The sequence below is a fragment of the Bos mutus genome, chromosome 4, assembly GCF_027580195.1.
Source record: "Bos mutus isolate GX-2022 chromosome 4, NWIPB_WYAK_1.1, whole genome shotgun sequence".
Lineage (NCBI taxonomy): Eukaryota > Metazoa > Chordata > Mammalia > Artiodactyla > Bovidae > Bos > Bos mutus.
The window spans coordinates 38233625-38252185 of NC_091620.1; the positions used below are offsets into that span (position 1 = coordinate 38233625).

The following is an 18561-nucleotide window of genomic DNA, read 5'->3' on the forward strand; positions in this document are numbered from 1 at the left end:
AGTATTTTAGGCCTACATGTATGATTCTAACCAAAAGAAAAGAATTTGCTGAGGTGTCTTTCTTACTCTCTTTGGATACTGCCTATGTCTTCCAGCATACTGTGATAGGTTTAAATTGTAACTTTATGGGCAGGGTTTCTCTTCAGATCTGATTGATAACAATGAAGTACATTTCAAGTAATTAAACTTAAATAGATTTTCTTGGGTCTTAAATCTATTGCTTTCAGCTAGTTATACCATTCATAAGTTTTATATCTGTGTTGTGAGTATGAATCATGGCCAGTAGAGCAGTGTCATGGGTCTTATTTTCCCCCAAAATCTTATCAGGAAAAATTCAAACATACAGAAAAGTTGCAGGAATAGTACAATGAATTCTTAAAATTTGTTTTCCATCGGTGAATGACAGCTTTTATTATTTTTCTCTCCTCTTTAATCCAAATTCCTTTTAAAATTATTTATTTTTAATTGGAGGATAATTGAGGAAGAGATGGTTGGATAGCATCACCAGCTCAATGGACATGAACTTGTGCAAACTCTGGGGGATAGTGAGGGACAGGGAGGCCTGGTGTGGTCTAGTCCATGGGGTTGCAAAGGGTCAGATATGTCTTATGGACTGAACAAACACCACAAGCAATTGCTTTATAATGTTGTGTTGGTTTCTGCCATGCAGCAACATGAATCAGCTGAGTATACATATGTCTCCTCCCTCTCGAACCTCCCTCCCACCTCCATCCCACCTCTCTAAGTTGTCATAGAGCACCGAGTTGAGTTCCCTGTGTTATACAGCAACTTCCCACTAGCTCTCATATGTAAAACATTACCATATGTTTTACATATGGTAATGTATATGTTTTACATATGGTAATGTATGTGTTTCAGCACTACTCTTTCAAGTCATCCCATCCTCTCCTTCTCCTTGTGGACTCTGTCCACAAGTCTACTCTCCATCTCTGTCTCTACTCCTGCCCTGCAAACAGGTTCATCAGTACCATTTTTCTAGATTCCATATATATTCATTATGGAATTTTTATTCAGTATTTGTTTTTCTCTTTCTGACTTATTTCACTCTGCATAACAGGCTTTAGGTTCATCCACCTCACTAGAACTGATATATTCATTCATCAATTCATTCCTTTTTATGGCTGAGTAATATACCATTGTATATATGTACCAAACTTCTTTTTTCATTCATCTGTTGATGGACATCTAGGTTGCTCCCAAGTCTTGTCTATGTAAATAATGCTGCAGTGAACATTGGGGTACATGTGTCTTTCTCAATTATGATTTTCTCAGGGTATATGCCCAGTAGTGGGATTGCTGGGTCATATGGTAGTTTTATTCTTAGTTTTTTAAAGGAATCTCCATACTATATCAGGTTACATTTTCACCAACAGTGTGAGAGGGTTCTCTTTTCTCCACATCCTTTCCAGCATTTATTGTTTGTAGCTTTTTTTGGTGATGGCCATTCTGACTGGTGTGAGGTGATACCTCACTGTAGTTTTGATTTACATTTCAAAGTAAGTAGAAGACATCATGAAACTTTGCCTTTAAATCCTTCAGAAGATATCTCCTGGGGGTAGAGCTCAGGGATAGAGTGTGTGTTTGTAGAATACATCTCGTATGAGTAAGAACATCCTTGGACGTACATTTAAAATTTATGGTTTTTTTAAACAGATAAATGTAGTTAAATTATTATCATTATTCCCCTTTATTCCTTGTCTTGTTCCTCCAATGTGTTCCTAAATGATATCTAATGAAAACAACTCAGAATTAAGTATCTGGTATTTCAATTGATTTTAATTTTTTTTAATGTGAGTGGAAAGAAGATTTTTTTTTTCCCAGAAGAAATGAAAAGGATGATGGCTTCTCCAACATGCAAAATTGTGCTTTTTTTTTTTTTTATTGTGGGCAAAATCTAGAATAGATTATTAGTTGATTTGTGAACACCTCAGTGAGGAAGAGGTGATCACCAGTAAAACTAGGACTAAGTTGTTTTTCCCTCTCACTTTATTTTGTAATAAATTCTTACATCAGGGAAATGTGATAAATGTTTGGTCTCCACTGAAGCAGTTGACTTGTATAAACCTTGTAGACAGTGTGGAGATCCATAAAACTCAGGGTGATTTCTGATGTGTCTAATTTCAGCACTGCACTGTTTAGAATTTTAACAAATGCCTTAGCTAATACTTTAGGGAACATACCTGTTCTTGAAATGAGTTCTCTCAAAACAGAGAGAGAAGGAGAATATGTCATATGGCAGACTCACCAAGAATCAGTATCTAGAAAATAGCTAGTATGCTGCTGCTGCTGCTAAGTCGCTTCAGTTGTGACCGACTCTGTGCGACCCCATAGACGGCAGCCCACCAGGCTCCCCCATCCCTGGGATTCTCCAGGCAAGAACACTGGAGTGGGTTGCCATTTCCTTCTCCAATGCATGAAAGTGAAAAGTGAAAGTAAAGTCGCTCAGTTGTATCCGACTCCTAGCGACCCCATGGGCTGCAGCCCACCAGGCTCCTCCATCCATGGGATTTTCCAGGCAAGAGTACTGGATTGGGGTGCCATTGCCTTCTCTGAATAGCTAGTATACATTTATTTAAAAGAAATGTTTATAAAATGGAGAAAAGAATAACTTATGTGCTATGTACTTTTCCAGGGATATTTTACCATTAAATATCAAATGCATACGTATTGAAATCTTGCGTAATAATAAAAGCTACTGGGGGACTCCCCTGGTGGCCCAGTGGCTAAGATTCTCCACTCCCAGTGCAGGGGGGCCTACTTAGGGAACGAGATCCCACATGCCACAACTAAGAGTTTGGATGCCACAACTCAAAAAGCCCACAGGTTGCAGACAGAAGTTCCCATGTGCTGTAACTAAGATCTGGCACAACCAAATAAATAAATAAACATTTTTTAAAAAGTTACTGGGCATCTTTATCAGTAGAACTCTTTAGCTCCTAAACTCAACTTTTCTGTATTTTTCTTATAACTTTATAGAGTCAGACTACTGACTCTTTTTAGAGCACAGCTCTTTTTAGCTTAATTTTTTTTTCTATTGTTACACAAGTAATGTCTGTTCATGGGCAAAAGATCACTATTTTAGCATATAATATAAAATCTCTTTATGTCCTTGTATGCTCATTTCTCCCGATAAACATAATATTATGTATATTGGTTTTTAAAATGTTTTTTGTTTACTTTATCCATTCTGAATACTTTTCTATTAGCATAGCTTATTCATTACATTTATTTTCTTGTCTTATTGAAAATTGATCAAATCAAGTTGAAAGTTGATGAATCATCTGAATTCACCAAATTCAGATGAATTTGTGATTCATCTGACTATTTTATGTGATTTGAAATATAACTTATGATCCTATAGAAATCTAAAAATACAAATACCTTACAAAACTTTAAATCTAAAAATACAAATGCCCTACAAAAATAATTTTTATTGTGGTATAACATATATAACATAAAAATGTGGTTTAACCATTTGTACCACACAATTCAGTAGCACTGATTACATTCATAATGTAGTATAACCGTCACTGTTATGTATTTCCCATATGTTTCATTACCCCAAACAAACTCTGTATCCATTAAACAATAATTTTTCACTCCCGTCTCCCTCAGCTTCTGATAACCTCTAATTTACTTTCTGTCTTTATGAACTTGCCTATTTTAGATATTTCATGTAAGTGAAATCATACAATATGTGTACTTTTGTGTCTGGTTAATTTTACTTAGCATAATGTTTTCAAGTTTCATCCATGTTGTAACATGTATTAGAACTTTGTTCCTCTGTATGACTGAAAAATATTCAACTTTATGGATGGGAACATTTGTCTATTGATAACTACTTAGGTTGTTTCCACCTTTTGGCTATTGTGAATAATGCTGCAATGGACATTTGGATATAAGTACCTGTTCAAGTCCCTGCTTTCAAATATTTGTGGTATTTACCTAGGAATGGCATCTTTGGGTCATATGGTAATTCAGTGTTTAACTTTTTGAGGAACACACAGAGTTTTTAAAATTAAAAATAATTTATCAAATGTAATTTGCATAAGGTACTGTACGGCTAAGGCTAAGTCACTTCAGTTGTGTTTGACTCTGTGTGACCCCATAGACAGCAGCCCACCAGGCTCCCCCATCCCTGGGATTCTCCAGGCAAGAACATGGAGTGGGTTGCCATTTCCTTCTCCAATGCATGAAAGTGAAAAGTCAAAGTGAAGTTGCTCAGTCGTGTCCGACTCTTAGTGACCCCATGGACTGCAGCCTACCAGGCTCCTCCATCCATGGGATTTTCCAGGCAAGAGTACTGGAGTGGGGTGCCATCGCCTACTATACTGTTAATATGTGCCATTCAAGTTCTGCAGCCAGGAGATGACTGGTATAGAAGCCTAGGTGTATTTGATGTCATTTGTTTTCTTTAGCGCCCACAGGAGAGCTTTGTAAGTAGTAGACAGAAACTCAGAACAGTATGTGGAACAAATTGAAGTGTAACTGTAGCCTTGTGTTTTATTTACACTAACACCCACTCTCCCCCCACATTTCCCAAGCAATACTTGGTAGAATTGTTAGAATCATTAACAGTAAATAAACACATCTCAACTTGGGCTGTCTCTGGAACATACTGCCCATGTGAGAAGCATCTCAAAAGTTAATTGGCACCTGAAATTTGGAAAGGATGTCTGTATGGCTTGAGATTTGGAGTGCATACCTGGAATCTGTTCTTCTCTGTCCTGTATCTTAATGTATTTATCATTCCTTTTCTGACAGGTGGTCACTTGGATCTCCAGTACCTCTGTTTCAGGAGATCTGGAGGATGACAGCTTATTTCCCTGAGATGCCTCCTAAGATCCCCTCTCCCTAAGTTTTGTTAAGTCAAATAGTTCCATGTATCCACTCCAAATTTGTTGACAACATAACAAATAGGCACTCCATTTATTTACGTTTCCATCTAAAGTTTATGTAAATTCAGTTATTTTCCATCTAGAGCAGAGGTTGGCAGACTGTGGACCAAGTCCGACTTGTTTTGCATAGCCCATGGACTAAGCATGAATTTTACATTGTTAAAGATCATTAAAGAAAAATAAATATGTGACAGGGAATGTATGTGGCCTGGAAAGGCTAAAGTATTTGTTGTTTGATATTTTATGGAAAAAAGTTTGTCTACCCTGGCCCAGACTTATTCTATTTCATTAGTTTGTGTGTGTGAGAATGTATCTATGTTACATGGCAATTAAAAAATTGTTGAATAGTTATTAGGCACTTGGATATGGTTAAGAATTATGTCATGAATTTTTCTATATGACCTCGTACAATTTTTTGTGATATTTTCAGAAGATACGTAGTCACAATTGAGATTTTGAAAAGAAGTTTAAGGTTTCAGTGGTTTGTTTTCCTCTATTTCATATATTAGTAATCTGGGATTCAAAATTGGGGTCTTGTTTCTGACAGTTATTGATTTACTGAGTTATAGTTTAGCATTTTTTTTTTTAGTCATTCATTAAATACATTTAAAACTCTTTGGGAAGGAAGCATCTGGAAAGTGTGAAAGCAATTGACAAGAGTTTACAAGTGTTAGGTGCCAATATGTACATGTTGTAATGATGTAATGTATCATGTAATATAAGGATAAGTAAGGATAAGAATAAGGATAGGGTTGTAAAGACGTGTTTAGTTTTAAAGGAGTTAAAAGATATTTTTCATGTATTTTATGTCCTTATAGTCTAATTTTTTAAATTTCTGAGAATATACTTGGACAGACCACACAGCCTAGATATTTCTTACATTTAATGTAAGCAGAATCCACTTAACACTATGGTATTAACTGAACATTTTAATAGCCATTGTTTAATTGACAGTCATACCTCAAGTAGTTGATTAGAGCCTTCACGTCTATCTAATTACACCTTGTAATTCTACTTTTCCTGTGATTTTTCTGAGCTTTTAGAAAGTGAGGATAATTGTGTTTACTGAAATCAGAATTCATGTGGGGATTTGTTGAAAGTTAGGGAGTCCCTTAAGTCTGACTTGTCTTCATTTCTTCCTTCAGCTTGCGGCTGTTTGTGATGTATTTGTAGAGAACTATGTCCCTGGCAAACTGTCTGCGATGGGGCTGGGCTATGAAGATATAGACAAGATTGCACCTCACATTGTCTACTGTTCCATCACAGGTATTTCCACCCCACACCCTTGTCAGTGAGGAGCTTTTCCAGGTTCTGTGTCTTTCTGTACATAAGAAACCTCTCACTAGCACTGGTTTTCTCAAAGTGGTTCTGCTCTCCTTCCCTGCCAAGCCATTTTAGGTTGTTGAAAATTAATCATTAAAGAACATTAATGCAAATGAACAATTTTCATATATTTACTGGCTGTTTGTATTTCTTCTGTGAATTTGTCTGCCTGTGAAAGTGTTAGTTGCTCAGTTGTGTCTGACTCTTTGCAACCCCATGGACAACCCACCAGGCCCCTCTGTCCATGGGGTTTTCTAAGCAAGAATACTGGAGTGGGTTGCCATTCCCTTCTCCAGGGAATCTTCTAGACCCAGGGATCGAACCCTGGTCTCCTGCATTGCAGGCAGATTCTTTACAGGAAATTTTTCTATAGAAATTTGGCAAATACCAACAGAGTACTATTATTAACTCATATGTAGAATTACAGGTGAAATATTCATTGGCTCTAAGATAGCATAGGAACTCAACATATCATTTCAATATATTCAAAGGTACTAAGCCAAGTAAAGGAAAAGAGTGCTATAAAGTATTCTACATTGTTCAGCTCTTGGTGGTGAACTGTGTGTGTGTGTTTATGTCTTTAGGCTAAAGGGAAAAATATTGAATTAGTTATCTTTACATAGTTTATAAGCACTTAACTATTAATTAGGGATATAGTATTAAAAATTATTCTTAAAATATAAAGTTATAGTGATAGCATTTATGAGAATAATTGATAATATTTTCAGCTTTTATTAATTCATCCACCAAATATATTTACTGCAAGTCTGTGATCCCCCAGGCAGTATTCTAAGGTTCCGAGATACAGCAGTGAGTAACACATATTCATGCTCTACAGCAGATTTACATTCTAGGTTAGGGAGATATTAAATAAGTAAACAGATTCTCTTTTGTGTTTTGTTTTTTTTGTAGTTGAGTCTAGAGACAAATAGGACAAGGGAGATGAGGGAAGGATAGTCTGTTTTATACTGGGAGGTGAGACAAGGCTTCATTGATAATGGGAACATTTAAGCAGAGACTTGAATGAAATAAAGGAGTGAATCATATAGATGTTGGCAGTGAGGGTTTCAGGCAAAGGGACCAGCAAGTGCAAAGGACCTGAGCTGAGACTGCATTGGGCATATTTGAGGGCCTGCAAGGAGGGCCGAAACAGTAAATGAAGGAAAATGTAACAGAAAGAAAATAAGAGACACGGTGGCTAGTAAAGACTTGTGGACTGCTCTTAAAGAATTAGGCTTTTACTTTGAGTGAGTTTGTAAGATAATAGAGAGTTTTAAGCAGAGGAATGGTACAATCTGATGTATTTTTAAAAGGATCACTCTAGCTACTATGTTGAGAATAGATTGTTGAGTGCAGGGTAGAAGTGGAAGAATAGTTATGAAACTATTGAAATAGTCCAGACTAAAGATGATGGGGACTTGAATTAGGAATTAGGGTGATAGCGAGCTAGTTGAAAAGTGATAGAATTCTGAAGGTTTTTGAGAAAAGTAGATAAGGTTCTCAGATGGATGGGATGCATCAGAGAAAGACTGGAGTTAAAGATGACTCTAAGGTTTTGGCCTGAGCAATCAGAAAAATTGCTGTTTACAGAGTTGAATGAGACTGCGGAAAGATGTTTTGGTGGGGAGAATGTCAAGAGTTTGGATTTGGAATGTCAAGAGTCTAGCTTGAGATCGCTATAGGTATCTAAGAGGAGATGTAGGGTAATTGCTTGGATCGAATTGTCAGGAGATGTAAAATTTTATAGTTATGAACAAATACATCGTATTTGAAACCTGTGTTTGATCATTTATAGAGTGAGTGTAGACAGAAAAAGGAGAGTGTGAGTGTGTGAGCCTGATGCATTCCAAGTAGTAGATGTTTAGGAGATAATGATGAGACAGTGAAGGAGGTTGTGAAGGAATTTTCAATGAGGTAGGAGGAGAACCTCCAGAGGTAAAGGGAGGAAAGCATTTATTTTCATAGATGGTTTAGGCAGAAAAACATAAAACATAAAGCATAAAGAATATATGAACCTGAATTACTTGCATCTTCTAGATTCACCATGCTCGCCCTCATGGCAAAACATTTACATACGATGTTTCCATTGCTTGAAACCCTGATCCTCTGCCACACCCAGTGACTCTCTCTTTGCCCTTTAGATCTCACCTTGGTTGTCCTTGCTTCTGTGCAGACATTTTTTCTTGATCCCTGAAGGTTGGGTTGACTGTTGTTGATCATATTTTGTATTTGCCACTTTTCTTGTCTGTCTCATCCACTATCCTGCAGGCTTTTGTTCTTTTCTTTTATTAAAAAAAATATTTATTTATTTGACTACACCAGGTCTTACTTGTGGCTTGCAGGGTCTTCGATCTCTGTTGTGGCATGCAGGATCATAGCTGAGATATGTGGGATCTAGTTCCATGACCAGAGATCCAGCCTGGGCCCCCTACACTGGGAGCGCAGAGTCTTAGCCATTGGACCATCAGGGAAGTCCCTGTCGGCTCTTGTTCTATTCTCAGTTCCACACACAGTGCAGAGCACATGGTGGGGAGTTTCTTAAATCAATGAATGAATAATCGTAACTTGACTGAAGAGTTTTTAATAGTTGCAATTTTTTTAGAGTACCACTTTTCAGGGTAAGTGGTAAAAGTTATGTTTACATTTTCCAAGGACACTTTCAGAGGATAGCCTGGGCTTAGGGCATTGTTGGCCTAGTCTGTTATTTCTTATATAATTTGTCCATAGCACTATATAATGATCATTAATTTAAAGTACCTAAAGAGTCTAACCCCGGAGGAGGAAATGGCAACCCACTCCAGTATTCTTGCCTGGAAAATCCCATGGACAGAGGAGCCTGGTGGGCTACAGACTGTAGTGTTGCAAAGAGTCAGACAAGACTGAGTGACTGAGCACACACATACAGGGTCTACACCATGAAGTAAATATTCAGTTGCTGTTAGGTCACTATGCCTTAGATTATTTCCTAAGACAGAAAAGTGAAAGTGAAAGTCTCTCAGTTGTGGCCGACTCTTTGTGACACTGGAGACTATACAGTCCGTGGAATTTTCCAGGCCAGAATACTGGAATGGGTAGCCTTTCCTTTCTCCAGGGGATCTTCCCAACCCAGGGATTGAACCCAGGTCTCCTGCATTGCAGGCAGATGCTTTACCAGCTGAGCCACAAGAGAAACCCCAAAATACTGAAATGGCTAGCCTATCCCGTCTCCAGCGGATCTTCCCAACCCAGGAATCGAACTGGGGTCTTCTGCATTGCAGGCGGATTTTTTACCAACTGAGCTATCAAAGGAAACTAGTATATTAAAAACATATTTAAAAAAAGAACCAAGCAAACTTTACTTCTTATATTTCAGTAAATTTATCTTAAAATTAATACCTATCTGAAAATCTTGTTTCACTGTAAAAGCTGCAAAAATGTTATTTTAAAAATATTTATTACTTGTAAAATTATAATAACCGAAATACCCCTATTTCTCTTCATTCGGTTAATTGATATAATACTTTGACTAGGACATATTACTTCAGTATGAAGTGTGCTTTTCATGGTAAATTATCTTATGTGGTGGTATTTTTATATAAAATAAACATAATTGCAACATTTGGCTGATTGTTATTTTAGATAGGATGAACAGCCCGGTGCCATTAACTTCTCTTCTGACTCAGCACTAGGGATAGGTTCTGTTCATAGCAGATCTTTGCCACTACATCTGACTCTTTTTCAGATGTACTATTATATAGATGTACTATTATATAGACGTGTAATCACACTTTTGTTTTTTGTATATCAATACTTATATGAGTGACAGGGTGAGATTTTTCCTTAGACTCTCACAATACAATGGACAGGTTGAGGTCTAAAATATTAAATAGGTGAACTATTATCCGAATTACCCTACTGCTGTAAAAATTCTGCATAACTACCAAATGCAAAATCTCACATGACAGTAAGTGTTTATTTCTCCTTCTTGTGAATGTGGGTTGGCTGGAATTCAGTTCATCTAGACTTGTTAGGTTGGGTTCCAAGTTGCAGGTCTGCTCCGCACATGTCTTAGACTCCTTACACGAGTGGCTACCAAGTGCAAGTTCTCCTCATGGGGAAAGAGCACAAGAGAACAAAATCTCACAAGCACATTTAAGGCCTCTCTCTGCTCATGTCACTCCTGCTAATATTCCTTTGATCAAGGCAAGTCATCTGGCCAAACCTAACACCAACAGGTGGTTCAGTGTACTATTCCAGTGACAGGAACTACAAAGTCACATTGAAAAGGGCCTGGAATCTGGGAAGGGTGAAGATTGAGAATAATAAAATATTTCATCACATCACCCAGCTAAATAAAATGTTAATCCCTTTGGAAAGCCTCACACCTCCCCAAAGTTTCACAGCTGTATCTAACTATGGTTAGAATCAAAAGTTCTTCTGGGCTTGGTTTTGTGACTGGGGAATTTCTCGATTTTCTTCCAGTTCTCAGATCCTGTATTAACATTTTAGTGTGGTAAAGGGCCTTGGAGATAGATGATATAATCCAGTGCGTGCTAAGTCACTTCAGTCATGTCTGACTCTTTGCGACCCCATGTGCTGTATAGCCCACCAAGTTCCTCTGTCCATGGGATTTTCCAGGCAAGAATACTGGAGTGGGTTGCCATTTCCTCCTTCAGGGGTCTTCCCAACCCAGGGATTGAACCGTGTCTCCTGTGGCTCCTGCACTACAGACGGGTTCTTTATTGTTGAGCCACTGGGAAGCCTGATACAGTTTAGTGGTTCTCAGCTAAGGGGAGAATGGGAGTATCATGCTTTTTGCTAACAGGGATGGGGTGTGAAGGGGTGGTGTGGAGAGGCAGGTGTGGTCTGAAAAAGCAGCTCTCCTGATTCTATAATCCTCTCCCCATCTCCTGACAGTCAGTAGAAAAACATTCACATAGCTCATTCTCTTTTATTTCCTGATAAGGAAACAGATCCAGAATACCTAAGGGACCTAAGGTCACACAGCTATTTAACGGAAAATGGGTTTAAAACTCAGGCTCCTTGACTTAGGGTTAAGTGCTTCTATGCTTTTTCTGTTTAGACACACATCATTGTTAAGTGATGACATGGACTTTGTGACTACAAGACACTGAGCAGCTCTACTTGAGATTATATATTTTTGTTATTCTCTTTCATGTGTTGTTGATCATATTTGCACTGGTGGAAGTCATGAACAAATCTGCTCATCAGGGAGTTGAAATTTCAACAGATTCTTTTGGAAGCAACCCTCCTTTGTGAGTCATGAGTTTGTGTGTATATAAAGCAAGGGCCATTTCTCTCTCTTTTTTTTAGAAGTTTGATATTCTTGGTAATAAATGTTTGTTTTTTATTTTTTAATAAGACTGATTAGATCAGTCTAAAGTTGCACATGTTATTATTGGGATCCTGGACTTGCCTGATGTTTCCCAGCAGTATTGATGTCTTGTCAGTGCTTTCCAAGCACAAATAATCTGTTCTCACTCACATGTTGGCCTTCTTACTGATGAGAGTAATCTTAGAATGGCCGGGAGATTTACTGTAATGCATTCTGACAGTTGTGTGGTTGAGACTGCCTCAGTCTGTGAAATCTGGTCTGCAGGACAAAAATGCTGGACTGATCACAGGGGAGGAAGGACCTGATTATTTTTATTAGCATGGTCCTCTTAACATTTCAGAAGAAGCTGCATGTGAACATTAGGGGGCAGTGTTTAAAAAGCTATAATTCAGCAGAAATCCCTTTTTGAGAAAACTGTAGTGTTGCCTGTGTACAACTGGGTAGAGAATCACTGAAAGGACATATCTGTATATTTTCAGAAGTATTTTTTTCCAAGGTGACCGTTCTCCACTTCTCTATACGTTTATAAGTATAATGATATTTTCCTTTGCAATTTATTTTTTTTTAGTATTGTGAAAATATATTTTTCTTTTAATTTTTAAATTGAAATGTAGCTGACATACAGTTTATATTACTTCCAAGTGTGCAACATAGTGGTTTTGTATTTTTACATTATGAAATTGATCACCACAATAAGTCTAGTAACCATCTGACATCATATAAAGTTATTGCAAGATTATTGCAATATTCTGATTTTATTCAATAGAACCTTCTATTCTTCTTAGTGAGTCAGCTAACAGTTTGCAAATTTTGTTTATCTTTTCAAAGAACCAGCTTTTAGTTTCACTGATCTTTTTTAATTGTCTTTTTGGTCTTTATTTCATTTATCCTCTCTGATCTTCCTTCTATGAACTTTGGGATTCATTTGTTCTTTTTCTAATTTTTTTAGGTGTAAGTTTAAATTGCTTGAGACTTTTCTGTTTCTTTTTTTTTTGAAGTGTATTTTTTTAATATAAATTTATTTATTTTAATTGGAGGCTAATTACTTTACAATATTGTATTGGTTTTGCCATACATCAACATGAATCTGCCATGTGTGTACACGTGTTCCTCATCCTGAACCCCCTCCCACCTCCCTCCCATCCCTCTGGGTCATCCCAGTGCACCAGCCCCGAGCATCCTGTATCATGCATTGAACCTGGACTGGCGATTTGTTTCACATATGATATTATACATGTTTCAATGCCATTCTCCCAAATCATCCCACCCTCGCCCTCTCCCACAGAGTCCAAAAGACTGTTCTATACATCTGTGTCTCTTTTTCCTGTCTTGCATACAGGGTTATCGTTACCATCTTTCTAAATTCCATATATATGTGATAGTATACTGTATTGGTGTTTTTCTTTCTGGCTTACATCACTCTATATAATAGGCTCTAGTTTCATCCACCTCATTAGAACTGATTCAAATGTATTCTTTTTAATGGCTGACTAATACTCCATTGTGTATATGTACCACAGCTTTCTTATCCATTCATCTGCTGATGGACATCTAGGTTGCTTCCATATCCTGGCTATTATAAACAGTGCTGCGATGAACACTGGGGTACATGTGTCTCTTTCAATTCTGGTTTCCTCAGTGTGTATGCCCAGCAGTGGGATTGCTGGGTCATATGGCAGTTCTATTTCCAGTTTTTTAAGGAATCTCCACACTGTTCTCCATAGTGGGTGTACTAGTTTGCATTCTTACCAACAGTGTAAGAGGGTTCCCTTTTCTCCACACCCTCTCCATTGTTTATTGCTTGTAGACTTTTGGATCGCAGCCATTCTGACTGGCGTGAAATGGTACCTCATTGTGGTTTTGATTTGCATTTCTCTGATAATGAGTGATGTTGTGCATCTTTTCATGTGTTTGTTAGCCATCTGTATGTCTTCTTTGGAGAAATGTCTGTTTAGTTCTTTGGCCCATTTTTTGATTGGGTCGTTTATTTTTCTGGAATTGAGCCACAGGAGTTGCTTGTATATTTTTGAGATTAATTCTTTGTCAATTGCTTCATTTGCTATTATTTTCTCCCATTCTGAAGGCTGGGCAATTTAATCTTGAGTTTACCTTCTTTCCTTTGTATCTTCTGAGCATTAGTTACACAAATTTAGCAATAAGAATGCTCTCTACCACATTTTAAAGTATTTATTTTTTCTTCATGTTAACTTCACTGCTGTTTCTTTCTAAAAGGATAAACATTACATTATGTTATTGACTAGACTAATTTTGTAGTAGTAACATTGTATATACCCTTTAAATAAAATTTTCAATTTTCTTTTAAGAAAAGTTTTTTGCAAGGTACTTTTTTGATTTTTGAAAACAAGTTGCAACTCATGATATACAGAATAATGTTATTCATATACAGTTAAAATCATATAAAATATATCTTTCTTGGTACTTTACTCATATGTGATTAGAAGTATAAAGATATGCATGGTAATGAAAATTGTTTAAGAGAATGATTACCCCTGGGGGAGGGAGAGATGGGGCACAGGGAAGGGATGCGCATAGGACTTCAACCATATTTGTCAAATAAACCAACTGGCAGTGCATAAGTACTTATTATGTTATTTTATACCTTTTTATATTTGAAATAGCAATACCCAATGATTCAGAAATGCCCAAATAATTCCCTCCCTCCCTTCCTTTCTCATTCATTTCCTTTGTCTCCTCCCCACCCCCACCGCTTCATATATATTTCTTGAGTTTCCATGGATTTCTGTAGAGTGTACAGGGCAAACAATGCAGGTGTGGTTCATGCCTTTAAGGAGCTTACAGCCTCGTGTCAGAGACACTTCATAAACAAGTGAAAAAGGCAGTATATGTACCATCCAATTATGCTATTATGAAAGACTCAAACAGGGTACTGTGGTGGAAATTAATAGAGTAGGGGGTGCATAAGTAAATGAGAAGGTCAAGGAAAGCCTCTTTGGGGAGGTAACATTTAATAGACTTAAAGTATGAGAAGGAGCCAGCTATGCAAAGAGCCAGGGGATGAACGATTCAGGCAGAGAGAATACCATGTGCAGAGATAGAAAAGATCTAGCTATCTTTAAAGGCCTGAGAGAAAGCCAATGTGCCTAGAATACAAATAATGGGGAACAGCATGCTTGAGAAGGTACTGCATAGAGGTGTGCAAGTGCCAAGCAGACTGGAAGGGGTTTCCACAGTAGAGGGATATGATTCAAATTCCATCAAAAATCATCTTCAAAAGAGGTAGGAATCAAATACTGATGGACTCATGGAAGAACTTTATTATAAACATTGGTCTTGAAATAATGTTTATGTTTGAGAGAGTAACGATTAAGATAAAATTTTCTTTAGATTACTAAAGGCTCCCATGGTGTTTCAGAATCAATAACAGAGAATGATGAGCCCAAATGGATATGGCAAATCATCTAGCAACTGCATCCAACATTCATATCATGGCAACGATAATACAAAACAAAACACTGCTGCTCTTAGAGTCTTATGGAGTGAATTAGTCTGTGTGTCTATGTATATTCTCCTCTTTTTCTACATATTCACCACATAGCCATGTCTTTAAAAAAAGAATAATTAGAAGTCTGCCTGCACTCTAAACCCATAAAGGTTTTGAAGGGGAGAAAAACAAGAAGGAAAGGGAGGAAAACAGGGATGGAGGACAAAAATAGAGAAGGAGAAAAGATGAGAAGGAAGAAGGAAAGGAAGGAGGTAGGGAGGAAGAAATGAAATAAGGAAAGAAGAGACAAAATCAGAACTAAGTTTGATGGAGTAACAGTGGGCAAGTTTTTTTAACCTCTAAAAATAATAGTCCAGTTGAGTTCATGAAGCATCTTTCTAGATTGAAGAAACAATACAGAGATGACATTAAAAGGAGTCCTCATAGTCAAAGTAATTGGAAACTACTGGTCTAAATTATGAGTGTCTCTGCTGTTCCCCTTCTAACAGGACATATTTTTTCCCCCAGAATTTAGAGTGTTGTGATCATCTGTCCAACTTTATAGTCAGTGATCCCTAGCAAAAGTGTGGTTTAAGATATTTACCATTTCATACCAAACTCATTGTTTAAACAAACAATGACACCATCTCTGCAGGGGAAGAGAAACTTAGCACATAAATACAAGATTTCAAAATACAGCCTATAAAGTTAGGGACTGAGATAATATTTTGTCTGTAGACATGGACAGACTCCAGAAAGTGACTTTATGCCTTCACTGTATCCTCTAAGGGCGTAACCTTTTTATCTTTAAATACTTCTTTCTAGCCTTACACATGTAACAGATGTGTCATACAAGTTGGACTCAGTGGCATGTAAGCGGAAACTTTATTCTTTCCCTCCCTACCTCTGTAAACCTGCACTTCTAACTCATTTTCCTTGCTCATGGCCAAAATCCAGGAAAGTCCTACAGATTTTTTTCTGGTTATTTTACTTCAAGTATTAAAAGGTCCAGTCCAATCTAAAATCAAAACTTCAGACTTATGACTTTTCCCTTTCCCCAAGTTGGGCCTGACTTCCTGGAAACCTGAAGTGTGTGTGTGTGTGTGTGTATGTGTGTGTGTTGTGCATGCGCGTGTGTTTGTTGGAAGAGCATAGTCAGTTTCTTCATTCATCCATAATTCTTCTTTTCCCTGTTTCTAGCTGCTGTTTGTGATTCTTTCATTGTCAAGCTTCCGTAGGGAAGAGTAGGTTAATGGGTACGAAAGAACTGGTGCTTGGTGGGGGTAGTTGAACCCTGCATTGGGGGCCTACTGTGAACCTGAAGCTCAGTTGGTGGCTCTTTGTTCTGTGGGGAGCTTTGTAGGCTTCTCTTCAGTCCTTGACTTCTTGTGGTCTTCTGTATATAGAGTCTACCTGTTCAGGTCACTTTTTCCTATAGGCAGCCCTCATGGTAGAATTCCTTTTTTAATTTTTAAATTGAAGTATAATTGGTTTATGATGTTGTTAGTTTTAGGTGTACAGCAGAGTGATTTGATTAAATATATATGATTGGTATACATATTCAGATTCTTCTCCATTATAAGTTAGTACAAGATTTTGAGTATAGTTCCCAGTGTTGTATGGTAGGACTTTGTTGTTTATCCATTCTGTATATGAGTTTGCATCTGCTAATCCCAAACTCCCAATCCTTTTCTCCCTTACTCTCTCTGCCGTAGCAACCACAGTCTATTCTCATGTGAGTCTGTTTTTCAGATATGTGCATTTGTGTCATATTTTAGATTCCACATATAAGTGATATCATATGGTATTTGTCTCTCTCTTTCTGGCTTACTTCATTTAGTATGATAATCTCTAGGTCCACCTACTACTGCCGCTAAGTCACTTCAGTCGTGTCCGACTCTGTGCAACCCCATAGACGGAAGCCCACCAGGCTTCCCCGTTCCCTGGGATTCTCCAGGCAAGAACACTGGAGTGGGTTGCCATTTCCTTCTCCAGTGCATGAAAGTGAAAAGTGAAAGTGGAGTCGCTCAGTCATGTCCAACTCTTAGTGACCCCATGGACTGCAGCCTACCAGGCTCCTCACATGGCAATTCTATTTTTAGTTTTTTTGAGGACTCTCCATACTGTTCTCCTAATTGACTGTACCAATTTACATTTCCATCAACAGCATAGAAGGGTTCCCTTTTCTCCACACCCTTTCTAGCATTTGTTATTTGCAGGTTTTTTAGTGATGGCCATTCTGACTGGTGAGGTGATACCTCATTGTAGTTTTGATTTGCATTTTTAAAATAATTAGTGATGTTGAGCATCTTTTCATGTGCCTGTTGGTCATATGTATGACTGACAACTCTTTCTAAGGAAATTCTTGCTAAAGGTCTTATTACCTTTTCACCTTTTCCTCACATACCCTAAAGTGGATGATAAACTAAGAATGGCAAAACTGGTTTCATAGTCTTTTAGCTTGACCTGTGTTGGTGTTCTGGAACTTATGGCATTCTTTTTGGATTTGAAGCCTTAACTAAACTGAAGCAAGAGAGTTCTGTTTGAACATTCTTTAACTCAAAGTTTGTTGAATAAATATGTTTTTCAAGTAGTAAAAATAACACTAAGTAGGAAAAAACCCTAGATATCTGTCTTCAAAATTTTTAAGTATGAAAAGATACTATTCAGTAAGCTAAGAGTGTTTGGACTAATTTTATATGTATTTTAAATTATTTAGACCCAAATGAAAAAGTCAATCATTCCCATATTCGTTAGGTCTAAATAAATATCTTTTCCCAATAGCAAATACCAACTTAAAGCTGATACTGAATTGTTACTGGGTATAGGGAACATTATGATAATTTTCCTTGAGAATTCTTTGTGAAACCTTGGGATTAAGAAAATCTACTGAACTAGAACATAGATAAAATGATACCCCATTATGCTAAAGAGACAAAATCACTCTTCTTAAAAGTTTTCTGCTGGGTGTAATTAGGGATGTGCAGTGAGCACCATCTCATGACAGTTTTATATATATAAATATGTGTTTGAGCTTCTCCAGTTCTCAGACACTTCCATTTTCCTTGAACAGTTGATTGATAAAAGAGAAATCCATGATTTGAAAAGGAACTTGAACTTTTTTCTCAATGGTTTAAAATTCCAAAAGCAAAGAGATAGCCTGGACCTAGAAATATGGTATAAATCTAGGATCACTTAGTTTTACCTTTGCTCTCTGATTTCTAATGCATGGATCTATTGCTTCCCAGTTTAAAGAACCACTTGAGGCCAAAGACCAACAGAAAGAAGGGAAGACGATGACACTGTTAGTATCAAAGCAGCAGTTATTAAAAAAAAAAAACTTCATAGATCAAATGCTTCATAGATCATGCCAGATAAACATGCCAAGACTTAGCCACAATCTCGAAATCCTGTCATCAGAACTAAATTGTTTCCCTTTATGGTAATAGGTCTGGGATATAAACCCACAAATTAAACAAGCAATGCTAGATAGGAAGAAATGTTATACTTAAAAGGATGAA

At 37.3% G+C, this 18561-nt stretch overlaps 1 protein-coding gene across 4 annotated transcripts in view; it reads left to right on the top strand.

The window, feature by feature from the left end:
- SUGCT (succinyl-CoA:glutarate-CoA transferase) overlaps nucleotides 1-18561 on the top strand; it is a 787630-nt gene that overhangs the window by 25090 nt on the left and 743979 nt on the right. For 3 of the 4 annotated variants that reach the window (XM_005888147.2, XM_070369345.1, XM_070369346.1), the window contains exon 6: nucleotides 6065-6185. The exons of the other annotated variant lie outside the window; for it this stretch is intronic. In XM_005888147.2, the coding sequence (XP_005888209.1) occupies nucleotides 6065-6185 (121 nt within the window). The remainder of the gene's footprint in view (nucleotides 1-6064; nucleotides 6186-18561) is intronic. 4 annotated transcript variants of the gene reach the window in all.